Source organism: Eutrema salsugineum, unplaced genomic scaffold (genome assembly GCF_000478725.1).
Source record: "Eutrema salsugineum unplaced genomic scaffold, Eutsalg1_0 scaffold_8, whole genome shotgun sequence".
NCBI classification, from domain to species: Eukaryota; Viridiplantae; Streptophyta; class Magnoliopsida; order Brassicales; family Brassicaceae; genus Eutrema; species Eutrema salsugineum.
In genome coordinates, this window is record NW_006256414.1 from 3,247,053 (window position 1) to 3,273,572 (window position 26,520).

Here is a 26,520-nt window from a genome sequence, read left to right on the forward strand (position 1 = left end):
AAATATCATTTTGTCCAGGCATTGAAATGAATATGAAGTTATGAAAATACCCTTGCTTTTAATTGACTTCTATTGGTTACAGTTTTTTGATTTTTTCTCCAACTCCTTCATAATTAAACATTTTTTATGTTGTCAAATATTATTCGATAGGTGAGGAAACACTTCATCATCTCTTGGGTTTGTTTGTTTCTATTGTCAACCTTATATATAAATAGGGTAAATGTTTTGTTTGATAAGACGTAATATTATACAAATATAACACTTAAATACTCGAATCAAATAGATAAATAGAGAATTTTGAATCGAAGCCTATACATAGTGTCTAGAAAATCAATAGAAACATTTAAATGATTTAGAACCTTTAAACGATTTAGATATTAAAATCAATTTTCAAAAATATTTACCAAAACTTTGTGGATGAAAGATGTTTTGCACAATATTTCGAAAATTGAAACTGGACTAAATTATGTAGGAAAGAAGAATCTACGACCGAGCTAACAAACACCCGAACACGAAACTCATTATGATTAAACAAATATCAAACCTTTTTTTTTTTCTGACATTTATATCATGTTTTTCTAGGTCGGTCAGTTTCTATGGTGCTTCTCATCTTTAGATGCTTTAGTATTTCTCTTACAATTATGTTCATTGTATTTAGTGGTTGGATGATTTACTTTAAGATTAGAATACTAAGATTTGAATATTCATACAACAATTTCTACTGTAGTTGAAAAAAACAAAGTATAGCAAATTGAACACATTATTGAAACACATGTTAGGAATCTTATACTGAAAATTTGATAGAACCTAAAGTAATATATAAGTGAAACGGATCAATCTGCACCAATTACTTTTAAGTCAGAACCCATAAAACATATTGTGGTAGCGGAACCCAAATTTTGTTGACTTACGGTAGTAATATATAAGTGAAATTAATCAATATGCTAATTACCAGTTACTTTTAAATAAGAATATCATAACGTAATGTGATAGCATAATCCAAATTTGTTGATTTAAGTAGGATAGCCCGAATAAGAAATATTGTAGTTCGTGTATGGCATACTGCAAATCTTAGAATATGTTTTGGTTTGAGTCTTCAAGATGTGCTAGATAGTTATCATCTAAAGGAAATGGACTTAAAGAACTATATAAGAGATACACTCATAATTCATATATACCAGAATCCATTTTATTGCCAATTTTTTTTAGTTAGGAATTATAACCAATGTTCAAAAAATCGGCCTCATAGAACTATATAAGAGATACACTCATAATTCTTATATTGAAATCAACAAATCTTAGAATATGTTTTATTTGTATTTTTAGTTAAAAAAAACAAAGTATAGCAAATTGAACACATTATTGAAACAAATGTTAGGAATCATAAGTTAGAACCTATAAAACTTAGAAACATATATCATGATATAGAATCAAAGGTCATCTCACTAAAAATTATTATGCTCACATATGGTTTAGTGATTCAAAAAAATAAATAATCAAACATACGAATTAACCAAAATATAGTCTTAAAAGTTTTAGGTCTGCTAAAATGTTTTTTTTTAAAGGTGTTACTATGCTAAGAGCAGGTCCATTGGAGTATGATATCTAGAAAAAGGCCCAGTATCATAGGCAAATCATTTAAAATAAATAAGAAAAAAGCCCAATTGTTATCAACCCGTTTGCTATTTAGCAGACTTAACATCTCGTATGTTAAGACAGGTGGCTGCAGCGGATTGGTTAAAAAAATTTAAGCGTTTTTCCGAAAACTGCCCTTCTCTTCCACGACTTGTCATTTTTTCGAACAATCACTTTTTCTTTCTTCTGGGTTTCTCTCGCAGCCACCGGCGATTTCTCTGTGGTTATCGATTTCGGCCCCGTTTACGTCAGTTTCAGCTAGGATTCGACGGTGGAAGACTGCTCAAGGTAAGACCGAACTCTATCTCTTCGATTTTTTTATTGTTCGGTCGAAATTTGTAAATTAGGGTTTCGTAGATTTGGGGATTTTTAAAATTTCATGTTCGGATCGATTGAAAATGGCGTTTTCGGTTTGAAATCTGTGTGTTGTAGCAATTGATACAAAAGAATGAATCCGATTTGATGGGTTTGTGGTAGTTTGCTTTTAGGGTTTCTGTGATTTGGGGAAATCGGTTTTGAAGGTAGGATCCATTGAAATTTGGGTTAGTGTGGTGTGTGCGGTTGTTCTTCGAAGTGATACAAGTTCGATGATGGCAATATGTGTTCGATTCCTGTACTTGGATAAAGTTGGTTGATATCGGTTTGTGTTCTCGAATTTTGATCACTTTACCTGCTCTTGAATCAGCTGTAGTCACTTGATAACTGTTCTTTTCGAGTTATGTGATGTTGGTTTATCGTTGCAAATGTTTATGAGTTATGTGATGAATGAATATTGACTATCGATGTTTAAGTATTGATTGTTGAGTTTTGTGGTTTAGATATGTTTTGATATGAATGTATATATGGCTGTTCTGTCTGAAATGGATAAGGTTAGTTTAGTTGTTTATATTACATGGTCTGACTACATTGATATCTGTTTATGACAGATAATGCCGAGTCTCCCAAGTGACACCTCTTCCGAACCTGAAGTGGACCTTAGCTGGGCATATGCGGATGCGACGTTTGGCATCGCAGAGAAATGCTTTTGTGGGCGACGAATGATATTGGAGTCAATGACCGGTGCAGGACCAAACTTACCAGGCCGCAAGTACTATACTGCCCGGACTGGCTTGAAGAGGTAATGGACATAATTTGTTGTTTTTATGTACTATTGTGTTGTTTTTAATGGACATACTGTGTGGTTTTTATGTACTAATGTGTTTTTTGTTTCTGATTAAGGGACACCGCATTCATCATCACCGCTGGCAGTGGTGGGATGAGGCGGTAACCGAGCAGCTCTCCATTGTGGACTCGACGCTAAGAGAGCATAAGGAGATGCTGACAAGGATGGGTCGGAGTCCGTTTGATCCAACCATTGGGGAGATAAACGCAGCGGTCAGAGTCCTCCAAGCAGAAGTGGGTAGACTTAAGGAACAGAAACAAGGTGAAGGGTTTGTCACCTTGTTTTTTATTTTTGTTATTGCAGTAATCTCGTACTTCTTTAAGTAGGTGTAGCCTCGGTTTAGCTATGTTCGACTGGTTAACAATGGTTTATTTTACTCCATACGAGGAGTTAACTATGACAACCTTGTTAGATTGTCTTTATTTACGGTACTAGGACTTCAAAACTTGTAATGGTATGTTATGGAGCTATGAAGCTATTATGATATGAAGTACTCTATTTAATGAGTTGGTTGATGTATTGATTGTTGTGTTTGTTTGATGTATTAAGTTAGTTTTAATGCTTTTTGTGAGGTTAATGGTGGACCAATCGAAAGAACCAAGTAAAGCTTCAGGTTCATCATTATGTTAAGGTCAGTCTTCTCTCTTCTTCGTTTGCTTTAGTAGTCCATTAGGATTGTGATAAATTCTTGATGACTTTATTAGGTAAATGTCTTTCATATTAATGATCGTAAATTTAGGGTTGGTTTGTAAAAAGTAAATGCTTTGTGTTAAGCCTTTTGCTTTCTATCATATCATATCAATGCCATAGTTATTACTAAAACCTAAACTTCTTCAATATTTTAAAAGTAGTAAAGACTTAAACTTAAACTTCTTCTATATTTTAAAACTTCAAAGACTTGAACTTAAACTTCTTCTATATTTTCAAACTTCAAAGACTTAAACTTCCAAATCGTATCCTTCTTCTTTCAAAACTTCAACTTCGCCTTCTACTTCTAAACCCCAACCTGAAACTCACTCACTTATGGATATCCCTAACCCCTACCAAAATGGTGAAGGTTTTGTTAACCTCTTAACAAGCCAGCTAGTTAATGAGGTTAATGCACCAACTATCGACCTTCGATCAGCCGACCTCCCACATTTCAGTTCACAAGTTTTTGGGGAACCAACTCAAGGAGGCAGGAATCAGGCGGAGCGAAGGAAATGGACGCCAAAGGAAGACCTGGTTTTGATCAGTGCCTGGTTGAATACAAGTAAGGACCCGGTGGTTGGTACAGATCAGAAAAATACAGCCTTCTGGAAACGGATTGTCGATTTGTTCAACTCCTGTCCGGATCTAGTTGGTCAGCCCAGAAGAGAGGTTAGCACCTGCAAGCAGAGATGGGGACGTATCAATGACCATGTCTGCAAGTTTGTTGGGAGTTATCAAGCCGCCACGAAGGAGAAGAGCAGTGGCCAAAACGATAACGATGTCATGAAAGCTGCTCATGACATCTTCTATAACGACTATGAGATGAAGTTTACCCTAGAGCATGCATGGAGTTTACCCTTAACTCAGTTATGCGATGTTGGTCAGTCGTTAGTTTGTATTATTTTGTTCTCTTTGATGTTATTTGCCATTTCGTATGTTTGTATGATGATATTTGGTATGGGTGTATTGAGTTTTCTTTAATTTTTGCTTTTTCAGGTCCTCAATGATGGCTAGGTGGAGTCACTTTATGAAGTTTACGTCGTTGTGTGACCAGAATATTATCAACTTGTGGTTGTCATGAAAGTATTTTGGAATTTAGCACTTTATATTTCACGAGATTTCATTTTGTGGATGTAGTGTAATTGTATTTTTGTGCACTTTGCAAGTTGTAAAACCCGTGACTCAAATACTTCTCATTTATATACAGTCTTTACTTCTTCACATTCTTCACCAAATTCTCAAAAACACATACTGAAAATCTCTTTCTACCAAACCACAAACTGCGTTCTGTCATAAATTTTTTTTCAATATATAGCAAACACAAACACCAAACTATGGCATCTTCCTCAAACAACGATTATGATGATGATTTTGAAGACGCGTTTGATGGCATATTTGATCAAAAATTTGACGAGGCTGTCCAAGAAGTTCTAGACCGTCAAACAAGAGCAAAGCAGAAGAAGAAGCGTGCGTACATTGAAAGGGAACGCGAACAAGGCCACAACCGTCTGTGGAATGATTATTTCGCTGAAGATGCAACATATCCTCATCATCTTTTCCGTCGCCGTTTTAGAATGAACAAGGACTTGTTCTTGCGCATTGTTCATCGCCTATCTACTGAAGTTCCATACTTTCAACAAAGAAGAAATGCGGCTGGCAGATTTGGTCTTTCCGGTTTACAAAAATGTACAGTAGCTATCCGTATGATGGCATACGGTTGTGCGGCTGACGCATTTGACGAATATCTTCGTCTAGGTGCAAGTACTGCGTTGTTATGTTTGGAAAACTTCACTGAAGGAATAATTAATTTGTTTGGTGATGAATACTTGAGAAGACCCACTCCAGCCGATCTCCAACGCCTCCTCGATGAAGGACAATCACGGGGATTTCCCGGGATGATTGGAAGTATTGATTGTATGCATTGGGAGTGGAAGAATTGTCCAACCGCTTGGAAAGGACAATATACGCGTGGTGCTGGAAAACCGACAATCGTCTTAGAGGCAGTAGCATCCTACGATCTTTGGATCTGGCACGCGTTCTTTGGGCCTCCAGGTACATTAAACGATATTAATGTACTTGATCGTTCACCTGTTTTTGATGACATATTACAAGGTCGAGCTCCAAAAGTGCACTACTGGGTTAACGGAAATGAATATCGTTTGGCGTACTACCTTACGGATGGCATTTATCCTAAATGGGCAACTTTCATCCAATCAATCTCACTTCCTCAAGATCCTAAATCTACGTTATTTGCTACACGTCAAGAGGCAGTCCGCAAAGACGTCGAACGTGCTTTTGGAGTTCTCCAAGCTCGGTTTGCGATTGTAAAAAACCATGCTCTTTTCTGGGATAAAGAAAAAATTGGCAAGATTATGCGAGCGTCAATCATTTTGCACAATATGATTGTGGAAGACGAACGAGGTACCCACACTTTAGTAGATACAACACAATTTGATCAAGTTGAAGGAACTAGAACTTCACATGTGGATATGACATATTCTACAAATATGTCTACAAATCTGAACAATGTGATCAGCGATCGAATTCAAATCCGAAATGAAGTTCGGGATAGGACAATGCATCTTCGATTGAAAGCCGATTTAGTGGAACATATCTGGACCAAATTTGGTACTTTTGATATTTAGATAAATATGTTATGTATTTTAAATATCTATAGTATTTATGTTTATGTTTTTATTTTTTTTGTAATGATTCTATTAATATGAAAGTTTTAATTACATAAAAAAAATTTTAAATTTGCAAAAAAAAATTAATTTTTTATTCCTAACAACCTTTATCTCGGGTTCACTAATGGAAGCCCAAATCAACCTCAGTATCTTCACTGTTCACGTCTGCCAAAAGTAATACTATTTTAATGTTAACAACCCCATTAGTAGTATGACTAATGGACATGCCCTAAGCTTCAAATTGTATTGTCTTCACTCTTCAGTATAAGACTAATGAATATTTAATTTACAATTTTGAATTTTCTAAATGGAGTAGGCCAAGATCAGGCCCAAGCTATAACCGCTTCCTACAGGCTATTGATGCAATCAAATGTTACAAATTGCAAACGGCTATTTGCAATTTGTGTTCGCATTGGTCCATTGAATTTTCTTTTTCTTTTTCTTTTTTATATCTTGTATCGAGTCATATGGAAATGGACAACACTCAGTTTAATACTAGATGCCCGGTATCGGTTCTTATCAGCTTCGCTGCTTTATATATAGTCGCCGTCTGCAAGAATCATTCTGAGAAATGCTAGACAAAAGTGAGAAAGACGATTTCGTAAAAGAAAGAAGATTGAGTTTTTCCAGAAACTACTCTACAAGATTGTTGTAGTTTCTGGACACGCAGCTATTTCAAACGACGAACCAATGTTCAAGACCGGTGGGCGGTGAATAATTGTGCATATCAATTAAGCTTGCGAATTTTTTTTTTTTTTTTTTTGGCTGAAGATTTGTTCTTGGGTTCTTGTTTTAATGTTCTTAATGTGGTGAAGCCATTAAAAAAGGAATGTGAAAACTCTTAAAATTAAAAAGACTCTTTCCATGTCTTCTTAAGTGAAGTTGTCTCTTAAGCTTATTGCCCCCAAATCAGAAAGCCTCTAGATATAGTTTGGGATTAGATGGAAGTCATAGCATCTTCAGATTAGGTTTAGGGGGTTTAAATTAAAGAGTCTGAAAAACAGGATCTTCATGATTTAGCAAAATCATATAACTTTTCATCTTGATTCCTCCGGTTAACAATACAAACACACTGCAAGATGAAATAGAAAAAGCTACAGGTAGAGGAATTTGATTTTGAATAGTGAGGAATCAAAATACACAGTAAATTCAGAGGCATCACATGCTTTTATGATATATCCTTTCACGTAAAAGCATAAAAACTGTTGATTATATAAATACATGTAGCTTGAGAAAAAAGCAATCCGCCTTAACTTATTACATAGAAAAATGAAAACAGAAAATCCAATTGAACAACACAACACACTGCAGAGAGATAAGAATGCATAGGAAAAAACAATAATACAATCCAATGAACAACACATCACACTTTGAGGAAGAAAGAAAAGCAGAAGAAGAAGCGTGGATTCTGGTTTCTGACTGTGAGGAATCCCAATCCAGCTTAAGGTATGGTTAGTCATACAGAACCTGTTAAGAAGAAATAAAATAAACAAAGTTAGTGAATATACAGAAATTCATCTAAAACTGCGAGGAATATCCAGCAAATTCTGCCTCACCATTAATTTACTAATTTTAATCAGTTTCTATTAATTTACTAATTTACGAATGTGAGAGGAAACGAAGAAGAAAGAAAATACTGTTTGTGATTTAGTCATTTGAAGAGCTCAATGCACGTATGTATCTAAACTTTTGAAATTAATGACCCCTCGTAAATATCCAACAAACACAGGTCTGATGATTTTGCAGATAATTTTCTAATTTTGTGACCCAATTTGTGTTTTGTTGGGTATCATGATGCAAATGGATCATATCAGACTAAAAAAAAAAACGATCACACTTCATTCTAACCTTGAGCAAACTTGAAAGAAACTCAGTAAGATAAATTAATTTATTCAAGCGGAAGAGAATAAGAGAAATGATTACCGAATGGATTAAAGGCAAGATACGTTTTTTGGTATCTTCATCCTCCCATTCAAGCTCAGTTTTCTGTTCTTCAGGATCCATATATATTCCAAACCGGTCAAGTCGTGGGACACTTGTAGCATCAAAGGGAAGCTTTCTCAGCTTTGGACACTTTCTTACTTCTATGCGCTGCAATGATGGAAAGGGGAGAGGACTCCAGTAGATACTCTCCAGCTCAGGCAAATTTAACAGGGATAAGTATACTAGTTTCTGAAATGGTGTAGTACCTGTAAGATTGGTTGCTTTCTCTTTGTTTATGATTTCTTCTAGTTCTCCTGAATGTGAAATTTCTAGCAAAGTCAGATTTGGAGAAAGCAATAGCCAAGTCAGATCCTTAATGCCATGACAGCTAACCATTGACACGACGGAGAGGTTGGTAAAGCATGGACTTGTTGGATTGTGTAAATGAGATGAGTCGGTCTTGCTTCCTCTGCATTTAATATATGTATCAATCGCCGACACATGACTACCATACACATGGAGCACACTAAGATTCTCCATACTCAACAGCGATGACATTTTGAATGGCTTTTCTTTAAAACGTTGAATATCCAGCCAACTGATGCAGTTAGCCAACCTTTGATCACCTAATATATGCTTCAAACCCAACTCGGTAGAGATCGTTATCTCTAGAACTTGTAGATGCTCCAAGAGCTGCAGCTCCTTCAACAAGCTAACATCTCCATGAACTTTAGAATATTTTAGTTTCAAAACTCTTAAACTCGACAGCTTTGATATCCCACTGATACTACGAAGACTCTCTGTACCAGTCAAATCCAGATAAATTAGCTTTTTCAACTCTTGGAAACCAACTGGCAGTTGCTCTATACTTGTGTTCCACAAGTTAAGATACTGCAAGGAGGCCAGCTTCGATATATCCTCAGGAAGTTTTTTGAAATAGCGATTACGTGATAGATCCAAAACAACTAGCTTTTGCATAGAGCCGATGAATTCACTTGAGAGATTCTTCAAATTATTAATGTGGAGGAACAGAGTTGTAAGTTCAGAACACTTGGAACCGCATGTTATCTCTTCAATATGATTCTTCATCAAAGACATCCTTCTCACAGCTCCCCAATCATTGACTTTTGGCATTTTGTATAATCCGACTAGTGCTTGAACGAAAAAAGTATCGGATGCAATCCATAGAGCCATTTCGCGAATCACGTCATGCATCACAACCTTTTCTTTTATATCAGAGATATTTGTCAGCAAATTTGAGCGGATAAGGGTACCAAGTATCTCATAACCCTTATTCACTGTCCTTTTATAAGATTGGTCTTCCTTGATGAATCCCTCGCATATCCAGTACTCTATCAATTCTTCTTTATCTATAGGAAAATCTTCCGGAAACAGAGCACAATAGAGGAAACACGACTTGATATTTTCACCCACCAAGCTATCGTAGCTGAACTTCAGAATCGGAAGAATTTTGTTTTCCATGTCGGAAAACTCTGCAGCGGATCTGGTCAAAACATCTACTGCAAGCTCCCATTCTTGCACCGTAGTTTTATATGACATTGTCTCACCAATGACAACAAGCGCTAGTGGCAGACCACGACACTTTTCAGCGACCTTTTTTGCAAGCTCGACAATGGCAGGATCTCTACTTAATGTATTGTCTCCTACCTTGCTTTTGAACAATTCCCATGCTTCTTCTTGTCCCAAACAGTCGACTTTCATTGGCTCATGATCTCCCATCCGTCCACATACTTCCCGAGAACGAGTGGTGAATGCTACTTTGCATCCATTTTCTCTGGTGGGAAATGGAACTCCGATGGCTTCTAAATCCAATTTCTCCCATATATCATCTAACATCAGGACAAATCTCTTCCCCTTCAAAACTCTTGTTATATCAGCGGCCTTGTCATCTTCACTTTTGTTCGTTCCGCCAAGGTTTAGCTTTTGTGCAATATCATCTTGAAGCTTTGAAATAGTTGCACCTTGAGACACCACGACCCAGATCACAACATCAAATCTACCAGCCATTTCAGTGAACTTATTGTGGATTTTCTTGAAAAGGGTAGTCTTGCCTACACCACCCATACCGTGCAAACCCATGATTCCAACTCCATCTTCCATAAGGCGCTTCCATGCCTTTTCCAGCATTGTTTCCTGACCAATCGTAGGCCCAGTAGGCCTTTCTTCTACTGCAGATCTCAAAACCGGCTCAGTAACCTCTTTAAAATTACCCTCCGATTTGAGTTTCTTAACCTCTTTCAGCAACAAGAATACCTTTTTCCCATATTTGTAGCTGGAACATACACTTTTTGAAGATAAACCACAGAGACATAACTTCTTAAGCTCAACAGGACTAGTACTAAGCAGATTATTGAATCGTGTATCGATGCTCTCGACACGTGTTAGCCATACCTTGACAGCTTCAAGCCTTTGTTGATGTTGTGCCTCCTCTCTCGCTACTTTGTTCTTCACCTCAGCTTCAATTGCCTTGAGATCATCCATTTCCCTCTTCAGAGCCTTGAGATTCTCCTTGAGGTTTCGAATATAACCCTTACCACATAAGCATCTAAAGATACGATTGAGATCATTACCAGTAAGTTGGATAGGATTACAACTCCCCATGTCGATAGAAAGAGAGAAAACTTTGAGTAAGCAACAAACGAAAGCTAAAGATGAAGAAGTGTTTTATGTGAAAAGCATTTTACAAGTGACGAAGGCATATATAATTCCCTATGGTGATAAAAAAATAATATTTTCTGAAGCTGAAGTATGTCAAAAATATCATTGGAGATAAGATAACACATCTTTCTCCAATACGGGTGGTTAGGAGATTTTCCAAAGGAAAAAAAAAAAAAATTGCTTACGAAAGACTTTGACTATTCTAATATCCGACCATAGATTTTACGTGTGAAGACTTTGCTTAAACTTATTTCAAGTCAACTAAAGTCCTATCTTCTGCTCTTATGTTCTTCGTTTGGCGCTTGTAGCTGTCAATTTGTTAGCCATGTTGGCTTTGTTATTGTTTGTAAACAATTCCTCCTCTAATGGAGCGTAGCTAATCTATAAAATCTCATTAAAAGAAAACCCAAGTCTAAGGTTACAGAAACTTGGATTGGTCAATTAGTGGAGATGATTATGTAATGCATTGTTTGTTATGCCCAAAGTAGCTTACGAAGTGGAGTCTTTTTTTTTGCATTGAAATCCTAAACGATTATTGTGTTGTGCCCATTCTATTTCTTCGTTAGTCTCTCTGAAGTAGAAGAACATACCTTCGAGTTAGACATTGCCTGTTTATGATTTCACTTGGATTCATGTTTCTTTTTTAGCACTCTGTTGAGGATTTCTTATGTGCTACTTGGAACAAGTATGGGTTTTAATTCTTTAAGTTGCTCATTAATGGAGTTTTAGTGAGTGTAGAGATTTTGAGTTCACTAATTCGTAAAAGAAATGCTTGACAAAAGTGAGGAAGACGGATTCGTAAAAGAAAAAGATTGAGTTTGCCACAAACTACTCCACAAGATTGATCCCGATAGCTAATTCAAATAGTATTTTGGAGACAAACTATGAAACTATGTTCAAGACCGGTGAATAATTGACCGTTGAGGGCCTTGAGGCTGGTGCATGTAATGTGAACCGTAAAATACTGGTTCGAATACAACGATTTAATTAGGATTAGTGTCTTGTTGAAAAAGACTATGGAATGTAAAATTCAAAGCCATTAGATTAAAATCATGCTCTTTAAAAAAAAAATCATAAAAACTAGGGAAAGTTTTATGAAAGAGGCAACGTTCATATGTTGAAAAGCAAACTTTTGAATGAATAATGACTATTTTTCTCTTGAAAGAATCAAAATTTAAAACGAGTGTAAAAGGGATCCCACTTTCTTGCGACAGGAAAACTTTTCCACTTTCACTGCTGACCTCAACAACGATCACAAATAACTGAAAGAATTATTTGAATTCAAATGATTATTGTTAAACCGGTGATCACTTAATTTCTCGTCTGGTCCGATTCGAACATAATAGTGCTTCCCTTTCTCAAATATTAAACGAACATTACTAACGACTAATTTCAGATAAATTATTTTTATTAATTACTGGTAATTATTTTGGGTATAAAACTCTCTTAGGGATATAACAAAAAAAAAAAACATTTTCATAAATAATCTTTTGACCATTACATCATTCAAGCAAATTACAACTTTTGATCAGCACAAAAGTATTACACAAATGAATTACAGAGGTAAGGTAAGTAGCTTTACGAATTACAATCCAGTGTAAAAATGAGAAAATTTACTTGAAAAAAAATCAAATGAGAAATTTCACACCCAAAAAAAAAAAAGAGAAAACTTATTCCCCGGAATATTCTCTTTTCAGAGAAATATGAAACACTCTAACGAAACAAGCGGGTTCTCTAACAACTCCTCAGTGGTATAACCGTAATTCTGATACTGTTGCTGATCCGACCCGTTCTTATTCGGATCTATCCTAACCCGAGCCGGAGACTGATTGTTTTTTCTACTCTTAGCCCCACCCACCCGACTCTGATTCGAATCCATCATGGATCTATTCGTCGCCGGCGATCTCGACCTTCTTCCGGATCTCTCACCCGGGTCTCTCGTGCCCGACCCGAATCTCGCTCCATTACACGTACCGATATTTCTCTTACGAGGAGATTGATCGGTTCTTCGGGTCGGGTAATTATTACCTGCGACCCGGGTCCGAGATTTAGCCGGAGATCTCTGAGATTTCCTCTGCTTCAGCTTCACTTCTTCCTCGTCGTACACATTCATCACAGCCGTCGAAGAAACACTCTCGCTCAAGCTCAAGCTACAAATCTCCGAAACCTCCGATCCTTCTTCCGGGTCAATCGAATCGGGTCGGATCATAACCGAGTCCGGAGCAAGTTTGAGTTTTTTCTCCTCCGTTTCTCGGTTCTTCGTTTTCACCGGATCATCGATCGCCGGATTGTGGATGTTAGAGGAAGTAGTGAGCAAGGTTGTCTCCGACAACACTTCTTTCACGACTGTTTCTTCCTCGACAATGGTCGTGTTGTTCTTGTCGGTAACGTTCTCATTTTTCCGATCGGCGGTGCCGGAGCTGAGGCAGCAACCCATGTGAGAGAGAAAGAGAGAGAGAGAGAGAAAGAGACGACGTCGTTTGACCGGAGATGTGTGTGATGACAGCAAGAGGATGATTATGAAGTGAGAGACTTGAAAACAGAGTATTTATTGGTTTAAGTTTTGGGACAGTTGATATATGGAGTAAAAGAAATTATCACCAACTACCCTTAAAGCGGCTTTAATTAATTTATAATAATTCAATAGTGAATAAGCCCCATGCAAATTTCAATTTCTTGAATCTTGATTATTATTACGTTAAGAGACGTTTACATCATTTGAAATATTGTCTAAAGATCTAAAAGATATCTACAACTTTTCTAGTCACATGCATAAAATGGTTACAGATCCAACGAAACAACTCCAAAGATAGTTTCATTAACTTTTTTAAATACATCATCGAGCTTTCAGACAGTATTAGTTATTGATGATGATACGTAAGCTCTTAAGTAAAATTTTACAGTTCTATAAGACTGTAAGACCATCTCCAACCCTACTGCAAATTTCACTGCAAAATAAAGTTTGGAGCAAGATTATCTCCAACCCTACTCCAAATCTCACTCCAAAATGGAGTAAAAAATGGAGTTACTCCATATATGGAGCAAAAAATAGAGTTTCTCCATTTTTTTAGTCATAACTCCATTTTGGAATAAAAATGAAGCTTACATTAGAGTAAAATACAACTCCATTTTGGAGTTATTCCAAAATAGAGAAAAATATGGAGTCATACATTGGAGATGCTCTAACAATATGATAATTCATGAAATCCAAATAGATGACACACCAGTTTGGAAGTTTTAGAGAACCTCATTTTAATAAGAGCATGTTTTAATTAAAACGACAATAATGATGAAGGTGAGAGATAAAGGTTTTGTCAGAGATCTAAGACAGTATCATAACATAAGACGAATCTAACGATTAAGATCTAGTTTTTTTTTTTTTTTTGGGATCAACCATCCAGTTAATAATTCGCCAGATTCCACTAAAATCACCATCGTCAACATCAACGATTCCTTTAGATTCTACCATTAACCATTTTGTTTTTTCAATATGCAGGTGTAAATCACTAAAACACAGCACAATTCATTAGGCTACTTGGCCTACCTTTAGATACTGGTACATTTTGAGTTAAGTCTAATTTAATTTTTGAGAACATGTCTAACATGTTACCTCAACTATATACTTTAAGAAATTAAATGCTTATTTGGGTTCGGGCTTAAAGATTGGGCAGGCCGACAGTAACACCCACATTCATGACCACTAAAGTTTCACACCGACAGTGAAACACATTCTTCTCTATAACTCATTTCATTGTAACAAGAACATGAAACCCAACAAAAACAAAACCGGGCATATTTTTAATACATATATACTAAAGCCATGGCTTTTGCAGTTTGGTTTCTATAATTATATATACAGCAAATACTCATAACGACCTCCTCAAATCTAAGCAATGAAGCTGACATAATCTTGGAAAAACAAAACAGCGAATTATAACAAACTCGAATTGTTAACATTCTTGAATGGAGCTTGAGCTGGGACTTTGAGTGTTGGAATCTCTGGGCGCAGGTGCAGGTCCGGGTACAGGGTGAGCGATGAATGTAGGTATTTTGTCTCCTGGCATCAACACCGAGACCCCTTTTGAATACACACCTATCTGCCAATCCATATAATCATGGGAAAAAATCAGTTTCCAATATAAGAAACTGTTACCAAACAGTTTCATTGAGAAGACATGAACGTGTCTAAACTTCTAACTGTGTTGGACAAATGGAATGTGTTATGTTCCTAAAAACACAAGTTGATGTTGGCACAAAGTCACACACTTGTCTTGAATTATAAGGGGAGTTAGAGACGTACATTTTTCATGTTTGAATGATTCTAGTTTCGATCACATGGTATTTCCTAGTGTAAATGTAACATGGCAATAAATCTTCAATGCCCAAATGACTATTTCTAACCAAAGATAGAAGAAAGAAATATATTTTCAACAAATAATAAGACAAAGGATCAAGATTTCACCTAAATGACTGTTTTTAACCCAACAAAACCCAATTTCCAGATCAAGTTCAAGTATCATATTTTTTGGCGTTCCAAGAACCAAATCTTAAGCAAGTTCAATCTAGATTCATTCAAATTTTGTGACCTTAACCAATCTTGTCAAATCTGAAACGAACCTGACCACATTATTCAGTTAAGCTAAAGCTTAGTGCATTGAAACCTAAAGAGATGAGAGACAAATGGAATCAGCAATCTCTATGAAATTATACACTATTTCCAAGAACATGTAAAAGAAGAGGGCACTCTCTGATCTCAAATAAACAAAGGGACAAAGCCAGTGGGCCATTTTGTGTTCCTAGGAAATGTAAAGTCAAATTGGTAGAGACCACATCTTTTATCTCCATACGCATAGAATCCGCTTTTTCTTTCACACTCATAAATACTTACAAACCAATCAATGCCAATATAAACAGTTACATTTATTTTTCTCTAATATTTCGTCAATATGGAAAAAAAAAACAGAGATGATGACGAATGATTTCAATGAATGCATCACCATAAGTATCCGTGTGTGTGTGTGACAAAACTTTTGAGACAGTTTGTAATGGTGATGATGCAAAAGCATGTGTGTGGGTCAGTTTATACCAATGAGTACACAAACCCTATGATGTTTTCTTGTTTTGCTTTTGGGACAAAACAAGTATCCAAAATCAATTAAAGAACTATCTTGATCACATCTCTATCACATACAAAATCAATAACATAAGAAGAAAAAAGTAATATTTTTTTTGGCTAATTTATCAAAAGGATTGAACTTTAATACCAAATATGCATTATCCAACACAAAGATCCAAACTTTCAAGGAAAAAAACTCTAATTGCATCAAAATTCGTCAAACACTCATAGAGTAGACAAAACTGCGAGAATGAAGGAGTAAAATAGTAACCTTGGGAGATTGGTAACCAAGCTTAGAAGAAGCAATGTCATTGAACCCGACCCGAGAGTCCAGACCCGGAAGGACCCGACCCGGAGAAGAATCTGAGTGTGTGGTGGTGGTTCGAATCAGTCTCTCGAAGATGGCCATGACGAGGAACATTGAGATGAGAATGGCGGTTGCAACGAAACCGAAGGAAACAGCATTGACCGAGTCGTCGAACTGAGATCTCCATGGCTCTCCTCGCCGGAGATTCGTCGGAGCTCCCACCGGTGGCCATTGATGATGGTTCTGATATAATGACGTCGTTTTGAAGCTCTTTAGCCCTCTCATGACGTTTTTTTCCTCTTGTTGTTGTGTTTTTTCTTTAAGGGTTTTGGTTAGTTGAGTGCACTGTATTTCGTCATTGGCTTAGCCATGGCGAATGGAGAGAGTGTGAGAGAGAGATGAAGTAGAAGAGAAAGAGGGAGCAATGTGGGGGCTTAGGTGGGAGAATGTGAAAGCTTTGGGGCTTGAATATAATTTTAAATAAACTCATAGTAGCTTTTTGGGGATACACATGTTTCCCTTTATTGCACAGCTTTTCTTGAAATATTTCCAACTAAAGAAGTGAAAAATTGTACTTTAAAAAAATTGAAAATAACATAGTTGCATTAAAAAAAAATTATTTGGATTCCAGAACATAATCATAAACCAAATCAAAATTTTTAAAATATTGCATGGAAATCTAAAGTTTTAAAATATTGGATCCATTGGTGGTGGTTTTGTGGTTAGATGATCACGTTTCAAAGAATTAAATTCCGATTCATAGCAATATTCATCGTTGTAGTAAAAAAGTTCTAAAAATATCAAACAAGGTGGTTTATATAAGATCGCTAACAAAGTCATACAATACAAAGAAAGATCACTTACAAATCCCCTTTGTATAATCTATATATTGTACCATCTAAAAATACTTTGCCAAGAAGAAGAGAAATCAGATGATCCTTTTGAGCTACTCGTTGAACTTCGACAATGGAGGAGAAAATCCTCAGAGATTCTAAATTTCGACTGTAACATCACTTTAGTTTTTGTTGTCTTTATAGGATCTTTGATCATTTCCTCGTTCTTTCTCTTTTTCTTTTGTTTGGTCCCTCTTCTCTTTCGATCAACTTTCTTGTTAGAAAACACTTCTAAATCTATCAGAAATGACGATTAGTGAATCGAAGGTTATTTTAGTCTAATGGTATTAACCTACTAAATGCGTTATTAGCTCCTTTTTCGAGTAGAACTGTAAAAATTGTTCACACAGAGCAATCTGAGTGTAAATTCTCACTTGTTAGGTAGAGGCAGCAGACACGTGAAATAATCAATAATGCAACAATGAAGAACAGTGAAGAATAATGAAGAATAGTTAGAGAAAACAGTGAAGAACAGTGAAGAATAATGAAGAATAGTTAGAGGGAACAGTGAAGAAAAAGAATATTGAAGAATAGTTAGAGAAAACAGAGAATAACGTAAGATTCATATATGCAAGTAGGAACTTTACCAAGTTGATTTATTGATTCATATATACATGTGAGGAACAAGCCACATCCCTGTTTGTAGATTCGAACCGTATTGAACACAAGTTCCTCAAAACAAACCCATATGGCCATATAGATCCAAATAAGGTCGATAACTTTATTCAAATCAAATGAACATATGCAATGAGTCATGGAATATGTTGACAATCTGAACATTTTGACTAATGTAATTCATTGTCTGCAACAGCTTTATGTTCCCCCTCCACATAATTCTAAACAATTCCGGGTCCAACAAATAACAATGCAGAAGAAAAGGGAAAGGCGGAAAGCATTTGTTGCTAAAACATATGATGAATCTTGAGTTATTGAGATTGAAGGGAAGAGAAGGGCACCATTTATTGTTCCCTTTTGCAGCTTTTCTCCAATTGCTGAAAGAAGTATGGAATTATTCTGCTGGGTCTTCGAGCTTACCAGTAGACAAATCATTTATGTGCGGATACACTGCCTTCTCATCCAGTTGATTTTGCGCCCAAACCAGCATCTTCAACAAGCTTGGAAGTTTGGGATCTGTTTGTTCACAAAAATTGAGTAGGTGCATTAACCATTGACTAGAATATTTGGATTATGCATGAGGCCAGTGAAGAAATGAATGTTATATTCTAATAAGAGAATCATCTTTTCATATAGACTTTAAACCTTTAGACTGCAAATGAAAGATGCTAGAGATCAACGGAACTTGTGGCTACTAAAGCATAACCAATGTTAACATCGACTCTAGCTTTGGTTACCTTTTTCATGACTCTGGCTTGTAAGAATAGCTGCATTCACTTCACTTGCTGTCTTAAGGCGGTGGGAAATGTCAAGAAGCTCTTTAACCGGGCAGTTAGAGGCATCTTCAAAAACAAGCAGGGCTACAGTTTTTTCCAATTCTGCCAGAAACGCTTGCTGCAGAACAAATCAACAAGGAAAGGTGTTTCAGCATCAGCAAGAAGAGTAAAAAACAGGTATTTGCACATGTAAAACGCCATCTTCAAAAACAATCAATGAGCAATATACACAGACTTACGTTTTCTTCTCCACGTGGCGCGAGTTCCTCTTGAGCAAACTCCAAGGCTTCTTCTGTTCTCCCTTGTCGAATAAGTTCTATCAACCTCTGCTGTTGAAGATGAAAAAACAGCTCCGGATTTGTGTCTAGTATCTGCAAGCATGGAAGACGAATCAGATTTTGATTATCAATATCTAGGAAAGTTTTGCCAGAGTAGTTTATCTCTCAAATGGTAATTGCTTACACAAGAATCGAACATATGAATATGAAGAAGCATTGTACCTCAGGATTCAAATCATTCACTTTTTCAATAGCATCTTCAACATTGCCATTTTGAACAGCCTTTTTAACAGCCATTCGATCTGTGATGGTCGCAAGATCTATCTCTGCTGTTTCTCGATAAGGAAAAAACAAAAAAAAAGTAGACAGCCAAAAATCTAAAGCACTAAGAATCTAAGGAAACAAAATTCAAATGGAATCAAGAGAAGGATACGTTTAGTTCCAGACTCTCTTTGAAATTTCTCAGCAGCTTCTACATATCCCTCGGTGACAAGAAAATTCATAACCAAAGTGTTCATGTCTTCTTTCCTAAGCTTTACAGCATTAAGTTTCTTCTCCCATCCTTCACGTGTGATCACTTTCTTAGAAGTAGCCTATCGAGTACAAAGAAATTCAATTGTTCCAAGAACACATCATCAAGTTTTGGATCAAAAAACCAGACTCAGAGCAAAAATAAAAAAAGGTGAAAAGAATGAATTTGTTACCATTTCTTCGTCTTCTTCTTCAAGCTGATTAATGAGTATCCGAAACAGTGACATTAGAACGCCAGTGTGGCTCTCATCTTGAATCGAATCAACTCAATTCAACTTATTACCGGAAAATGAAAACACTATTCAAATGAAATTGACTAAGAAATTCACTTCGCTATCAAACGAAAATCGAGAGTAATTTAGGGTTTTAATCAAAGTTGGAGCAGCGATCCGAAAACAGCACAGTAACCGTAGTTCTAACGTCTAAGAAAAGAGTGTGCGCCTGTGCCTATTTTCCTGGAAAATCGAATAGAAATTTTCCGAGAAAGAGTACCTGGAGAAAAACGGAAAAATCTGGCGAAGATTTTCTGGGAAAGATTCTGGCTAATAAGACGGATATTAGGGGATCGATTGCTTATAGATTGCCTGCGAAAATTTCTTCTATAATTCTACAATCTGATTAAAAGAAATTAGAGGTTTTCGAGTCTTTCGATTTTCCGTTTTCGATAGAAAAGAGATCGGGTTTTGTTAGAGCGATGTTGGCGATGAACCGATCCGGTTTTTAGACTCCGATTCTTGGATTGGTTATTTGTAAACCGGAATATATTGTTTTTTCTTTTTTAAACCAAAGAGTTTTTTGACAGACACAAAACAAAAGGATCGTTTACATGTGACAAACCAAAGCCCCCATATATCAGCTACTTTCTCACTTTTCGTCTTCCAAATCTCTTTTCCTCAATGAGGACAAACCACATCATTATTGGGCTCTTCTCCACCGGCTGGGCTTTCTCCACCAGCTGAGCTTTCTCCACCAGCTGAGCTTTTTTCACTGACTGAGCTTTCCCCAACGAATATGTTTTCCGTAACCCATTTTTCGGATTCAGTACAAAATGACACAACTTCTATACGATATGACAACTTGTCATAATGTACTAAAGAAGCTTGCTACATTTAAAACTCAAAGTTTAGAAAAAAAAAAAATACTGACGAACTCTTCTGTGATGATATTTGAGAGAATCATCATATTTTGCTCCGCTTCTGGACATAAGATTGTCCATTAACCAGAAATAAATATCTAATAACAAGTATTCAGCATTTTCAATTTTATCCTCACCTACATATATAAATACAGAATCAGCGGAGATGTTAAGATTAGAGACATAAAAATGTTAAGAGATGGATATAAAGTATATTCTCACAAAGCTCAAAGAAATGGATTCGGACATCGTAACGATATTTACACACCATATCTTTCGGCCACCTTAACTTGTCATAATAAATAAATATTAGCGGTCAATCAACAGAAAACCCTTTCTTGCGAAGAGCTGAATGAATATTCGTACGAAACATAATAGGACTGAGACCGTCATGGATCGGGAAATCATCGAGATCCAAAAAGACGCATGTCATATCGCCTGTCCCAGTCGAAGAATCCATAAGCTCTCCAAAAGCTGAGTACACGGCGGCTTCTTCAGACATATGAACAATATAAGGGCTAGATGGAAGTGGCTGCGGAGTAACCACCGAGGAAGATGGTTTCTCTAAGTCTAACCTGCCTCCGCAATGATGACAAATTTCTATGCAACGTCCAAATATGCTTTTCCAAAACCATTTTCCGTGTAGAGTAGTAAATGAAGGGATTTTCGCATCACATACTAAGACAACATTATAACCTCTCGACTTCAAGGTTTCAAGAACACGAGTGAACTCGGGTTCTTTTGGGATTCTATCAGAGACCACCATCAATCTGTCTTTCTCCTCTCTAATACAGGACACAGGATTGTCAATTTCCCATAAATAAATGTGCAGTAACTTCCATTCAACTCTGCAAATTACACCCCCTCTCATTTTGGAAAAGATGGCAATACTGCCTTCCTCCTTATACCTCTCCAATTCTTCTTTCGAGAAATATGGATACAGATCATAGTAAAACCTAAATGACGTGTTGCCATGAAAACCCAGCCTCACAAGAGCTGATTCGATATTACCAGTAACAAATTGGACACCATAAAGGAATGGCCATTCTTCGACATCCCAGAAAATCCCTGTCTTCAAAACGCTGGCGGTTTCTCCAGGATTTGTTTTGAAGAGATTCTGAAAATTAGGTTTAAAGGGCTGACGCTGCGGATTGAGAGAATTCGGAGTTGGTTCGGTCGGGTTTCCTCCTTTTATTAGTCTTGTCCAAAGCCATACTGAGCTTGGAGTAAAAAACAGCCATCCTAAATAAGACTTCACCAGGCATTGCTAAGAGAACTTTGTAACCTCTCTCAGCCAAACTTCCAACAATAGTGACCAACTTTTTTCTCTCTAGGGGTGATATTTGAGATTAGCAGCAGATTTGATCCTGCAGGATTGTCCAGTGCCCATTCACAAATGTTGAATAACCTCTGTCTGAGATGTTTGGTGTCTTTGTGTACCAAGGTCATTCCAGCATCCAGCATATATCCATCGGCGAACGTTTTCTCCGCACAATATGCCTTGAGTTCCAAATTACCAACATAGCCCTCCTACGCAAGAGCTGATTTGATATTCTTATAAATCGAGTTAGGATCAAGACCCTCAGGGATTGGACAATCATCTACGTCCCAAAGACGCATTTCTTCTTAGCCTCAGCGGCGGTTTCTCCAGACATTGCTGCCAAGAAACTCTGAAAATTAATTAGGGTTAGAGACCTGTGGCTACACCGGAATATATTGTTATGAAGTTCAAACTATATATGCTCCATAAATTTTCCAATTTTTTTCTGAAATTTACAGTATTTCTTATATAATGTTAAGTTACATGGCATCCAACTTAAAATCAATTGGTAATCTCTAATATTTTTAGACTATGTTCATTGCTATTTGCTAGAGGCCCAAATGGATTTTTTATCCATTTTTTATTATTAAAGTGGGTTTAGAGACCAAATAAGAAACTCATTTATTTTGTGATTCCAATGTTATAATCTCTATGATTTTTGGTCGGAGAAAAAAAATGATGAAAGACAGAGAAACAAATTTTGTCCCCATTTTTGACAAGCCAATAAACTCCTTCTACCTATCCCTGGAGACCGTCTCTAATCGATCCCAAATAAGAGATGTATATTCAACTTTTTAAGCCGATTAAAACAATTACTAGATAATCCTAAGAGACCCACCAAAAACCCTCGATAATCATGCTCTTATATTATACTATTATTTAAGCAGTCATTTACAAACATTTATTTGTAAGATATTGTATGAATTATTCACATAAATAAACTTTTATGTGTAAGATATGAAATTAAATATAGAGATAATTAGTGGATAATATGAACGAGTAATTTGATTTGAAATTCTTAACACACAAATCATAACAACAAAATAAATGCGCCTAAATAAAATTAGTAATTAACACAGCATAATTCGTATGTATAACAAGGTTTAGAAAAATTAGTATATTACACCTTACAAATATGTGTATTTCATAAAATATGTTAGTAAATATTTTCGCAAAAAAGTTGTTTTTGTATTAAATATTTTTTTTAAATGGTTAAACTACAATAATTTTTACAAAAGTATAAAAATCAGAAAATAATTGATATAAATATTAAATGTCTAATTTTAGTTAAATATTTTTTAATTATAAAAAATAGTTTTTCGTGTCATGTGCTATGTGAAGTATCTATAAAATATTTTACTAACATTAATTTAATTTATTTAAAATATAAATAACTTAACTGATTTGATATTATATGTTAATAGAGAAGCCTTTTTTAATAGTATAATTGAACCAAGTTGCCTTGGCCCATTGGTAACTTCCAAGTGAGAGATTCATGGGTTTGAGTCCTCTTGGTCATCTAGCCGCACTTTAAATTTGGAATATTTTCTAACGAGTACCTGGATATAAGGCTTTGTGGGATTAGTCTTTGGGCCTAGACAGTCTTTAGGATGCCCACGGTTATCAAAAGAAAAAAAAAGCCTTTGCTCTCTGAATCTTGCAAGTTGCAACAACATTCTCTGATGAAACTTCTCATTTTCCTCGCCCTCTTCTTGTTCTCTTCTCTCATGATTGGTAATATACAAGTCTCAAACACAATGTAGTATTTAAAATCCATGAATATCTCTTTAATATTTTATCATAATTATTGTTTTATTTGTTGGCAGGAGAAATCAATGGAGTTGAGGCTTCATATATAAGAATCCATATATAATCAGACCAGGCAAGCTTCTCATCTAAATTCACGTGGCAAAACATTCGACAATCAGCTCCAAGGAAAGCATGGAGCTACATGGTTTGGTTTCAAAATGCAATGCCAAAAATTCGCTTTCATAACTTGGCTAGCGTTTTGGAATAGATTGACAACAGGAGAATACATGGCTCAGTGGGGACAAGGTATCTCAACGACCTGTGTCTTTTGCTCTGCCCTTATCGAAACCAGAGAACACCTCTTTTTTGAGTTTGTATTTTCAAATGAGATATGGAGAAGCTTAATAAGGGGTCTGCTTGTTCATTACACATACCGATGGGATGAAATAGCTACGTTATTAACGGCAAACACTTTAAGTAAGCTGGAACTGTTTCTTGCACGGTATGCTTTTCAAGCCATCTTGACGTCGATATGGAGAGAGCGTAATGCTCGTCGCCATGGAGATATTCCGACAACTGCTAACACGATCGTTGTGAGGCTGGACAAGACGATTCACAACCGTCTGAGTTCACTACGACTGGCCGGGGACTCACGTTACAGTGATGGAATAATCACCTGGCTTGCCAGCCGAGGGCGATGACGCACTTATTTGGGAAAGGAGTATCAACACTATCATGCTCTGTTTATTGGTTGTAATCATATTTCTTTCATATTATTTCCTCTAGGAACTCATATGTAAAGAAAACAGTTTTTTTTTAATCTAATTTAACATATTTTCAAAAAAAAAAAAAATCAGACCAATGAAACTTTTTTGTGTTCAGAGTTTCTAATTACGTTGATACTGGAAATATAAGAAAGTCTGACAATGTGTCCAGAAAATTAATTCCCTTATGGTATCACTTTCTCCGACAAACCGTCCAGCCGTTTCTCGGATTGTCGTGTCGCCACAGTTTTTTTAGGTATGTTTCTTCCTCTCTACACCCTTTAAACTTTTGTCTTGTCGAGGTCAGTTAAGTCCAAGCTAGGTTAATACATTTTCTTCATAGACCGACTCAAAGCTATAAAGCTAATTAGGCATTTACACATGTTCAGAGACTTCTGGTCCAACTTATCAGTCTAGACCGGCCTTTAGTCTTGTAGTTTTAACAAAAAACATTATGTAACGTATTAAAGAGTGCAAGGATTAGTATCTTCTTGTCCAATGTCTTGTAGTCAAATGGTAAGGAGACGAGTTTGGGACGCTAACACGTTTCAAGTTCAATCCACCTGTTTTATGAAATTCCAATACATTATTCTTGGACACCTACATGGATATGGACTCTTGCTTATGACCCATTTGAATACTGGGAGAGAGAGTCTATCCATGGGTTGCAGCTCCCCCAAGAATTAGTACGGATCTAAAATTTACCATGAATCATAAAAAAATATTAATATTTTCTTGTAAATAGTTTGAAAAAAATAACTTAATGTAATAAGCATGGACCCAGCACATATTATAGATAAAGTAAGCAATGGGATAGGGCCCATATTTTTTTTAATATAATTTTTCATTAGGATTTTTTTTCTTTTTTGTTGAAGAAATATGTTACATTTTTTTTACAATAGATTAGGGCCTCTGATTGACTAGACGGCACTGCGTCTTAAGAAAATTTTCCTTCTCAAATTCATCAAGATATATATATATATATATAAAAGGTTTTATCATCTATACTGAACCTAAAAGTTAAAACTATTGTGTTTATGGTGCAGCACAAATGATGGCTATAAAGTCACCGACTCCATACGAATGGAAAGATTCCACGGGAGTGAAAGAGTTACAATACGGTATGATTTTTTCAGGAACTTCCTGTATTTATAAAGAAATTCGTGGATCAAACAGAGGTGAATTTGCGGCGGATCCATGCCTTGTAAAAAAGATAGAAATAACATCGCTTCAACCACTTGGATGTCTTCCACGTGTCACAGTCGTATCTTCATTCAGTCATTGCAATGAGTCAAAAAAACGCTTTGGTGAACCTACACAACAAGTTGTTGCACCAAGTAGTGTCCAAGCTCAATAATGAGACCGAGCAATTAAGTTTCGTGTTTCTTGATTACTACAACGCCTTCTCGAGCGTTTTCATGAACAAAAGAGCTAATCTTGGTAACAAATGAAAGTTTCACATTTGATCCTTAAATTAAACCCCATTCATTTTTATGTTTGTAGGATTTTGTGTGATTATTTTCTTCTTAATTATAGGGACTACAAAGTTTGAAAACCCACTTAAAACGTGTTGCGAAGGTGAATATGCGAATGTGGATAAGAAACGTGTGAAGAACAGAAGAAGTATACCTTATGTGATGATCCTAGGTCTGCTTTCTTTTAAGATGATGTTCACCCTAGCCAAGAAGGATGGAGTTCGGTTTACACGGTATTAAGTAAACGTGTAAACCAGGTTTTGACTGAACCGTAAAACAACTGTTTGGTAATGTGATTGGAGATATTTAGATTTTTCTGTTAAAGTTCGATGTTTTTTCCGCTTACTTGCTTCTCTCTCTATTGTTAATTTACAAGGTTTCGTGTCTTAGAGAGTAAAGACTGGTTTATAAAACCTATAAGCTTGAATTGTTGAATAGAATTGGTCTTTGTTTTAAGTTTTTGGTTTTTTTCTTAAATAAATAAAAAGAGATTTTGTCGAATGGTTGGCTACCTATATCAATCACTTGAATGTCTAATATTGTGACACATGACCAAGGTAATAATATTCCGAAAACAAAAACAACAGTATACGCAGTAGCGGAAGCAAAAATTTTATTTATTGGAGGCAAATAGGGATATACACAGATTTATAAGTGGGGACATTAACATAGAGTTTACTAAAATATACCAATTTTTAAAATTTCGTTGGGGTCAAATGCCCCTATTTTTTAAATCATGACGCACACTTTCCGTTGTATTATGTATTATTTCTTTTTTTAGAGA

General features: G+C 36.0%; 6 protein-coding genes and 1 pseudogene across 10 annotated transcripts; 3 read left to right on the forward strand and 4 right to left on the reverse strand.

The window, feature by feature from the left end:
- Window positions 1–3,820: 3,820 nt before the first annotated feature.
- On the forward strand, window positions 3,821–4,494 carry LOC112087786 (glutathione S-transferase T3-like). The gene is made up of 2 exons (XM_024157770.1): window positions 3,821–4,367; window positions 4,484–4,494. Exons 1-2 carry the CDS (start codon window positions 3,821–3,823, stop codon window positions 4,492–4,494), a joined length of 558 nt encoding a protein of 185 aa, XP_024013538.1.
- A 327-nt stretch (window positions 4,495–4,821) lies between these two features.
- On the forward strand, window positions 4,822–6,132 carry LOC112087788. Its single transcript, XM_024157776.1, has one exon. The coding sequence runs from the start codon at window positions 4,822–4,824 to the stop codon at window positions 6,130–6,132; it is 1,311 nt and encodes a 436-aa protein (XP_024013544.1).
- Window positions 6,133–7,322: 1,190 nt separating this feature from the next.
- Window positions 7,323–10,834, reverse strand: LOC18009816 (probable disease resistance protein At1g61180). Of its 4 annotated transcripts, XR_002900784.1 has the most exons (4): window positions 8,491–10,833; window positions 8,364–8,411; window positions 8,098–8,265; window positions 7,323–7,641 (listed from the first exon to the last, which is right to left on the reverse strand). XR_002900784.1 is itself a non-coding variant. In XM_006391981.2 (2 exons), exons 1-2 carry the CDS (start codon window positions 10,717–10,719, stop codon window positions 7,627–7,629), a joined length of 2,637 nt encoding a protein of 878 aa, XP_006392043.1. In that variant the 5' UTR covers window positions 10,720–10,834; the 3' UTR covers window positions 7,323–7,626. The 4 variants fall into 4 exon arrangements, 2 of the variants coding, with proteins under 2 accessions (XP_006392043.1, XP_024015318.1); XR_002900783.1 differs by having other exon boundaries at window positions 8,364–10,833; XM_006391981.2 differs by having other exon boundaries at window positions 8,098–10,834.
- Window positions 10,835–12,276: 1,442 nt separating this feature from the next.
- On the reverse strand, window positions 12,277–13,260 carry LOC18009746. Its single transcript, XM_006391982.2, has one exon. The coding sequence runs from the start codon at window positions 13,211–13,213 to the stop codon at window positions 12,470–12,472; it is 744 nt and encodes a 247-aa protein (XP_006392044.1). The 5' UTR covers window positions 13,214–13,260; the 3' UTR covers window positions 12,277–12,469.
- Window positions 13,261–14,604: 1,344 nt separating this feature from the next.
- On the reverse strand, window positions 14,605–16,618 carry LOC18009833. The gene is made up of 2 exons (XM_006391983.2): window positions 16,164–16,618; window positions 14,605–14,873 (listed from the first exon to the last, which is right to left on the reverse strand). The coding sequence occupies exons 1-2, from the start codon at window positions 16,482–16,484 to the stop codon at window positions 14,727–14,729; spliced, it is 468 nt and encodes a 155-aa protein (XP_006392045.1). The 5' UTR covers window positions 16,485–16,618; the 3' UTR covers window positions 14,605–14,726.
- Window positions 16,619–17,793: 1,175 nt separating this feature from the next.
- Window positions 17,794–19,951, reverse strand: LOC18009599 (protein GID8 homolog). Of its 2 annotated transcripts, none has more exons than XM_024160167.1 (7): window positions 19,786–19,951; window positions 19,466–19,576; window positions 19,195–19,354; window positions 18,984–19,090; window positions 18,723–18,854; window positions 18,445–18,601; window positions 17,794–18,223 (listed from the first exon to the last, which is right to left on the reverse strand). In XM_024160167.1, exons 2-7 carry the CDS (start codon window positions 19,517–19,519, stop codon window positions 18,102–18,104), a joined length of 732 nt encoding a protein of 243 aa, XP_024015935.1. In that variant the 5' UTR covers window positions 19,520–19,576; window positions 19,786–19,951; the 3' UTR covers window positions 17,794–18,101. The 2 variants fall into 2 exon arrangements, with proteins under 2 accessions (XP_024015935.1, XP_006392047.1); XM_006391985.2 differs by having other exon boundaries at window positions 19,466–19,567; window positions 19,785–19,951.
- Window positions 19,952–25,035: 5,084 nt separating this feature from the next.
- Window positions 25,036–26,011, forward strand: LOC18009837 (annotated as a pseudogene).
- Window positions 26,012–26,520: the final 509 nt, after the last annotated feature.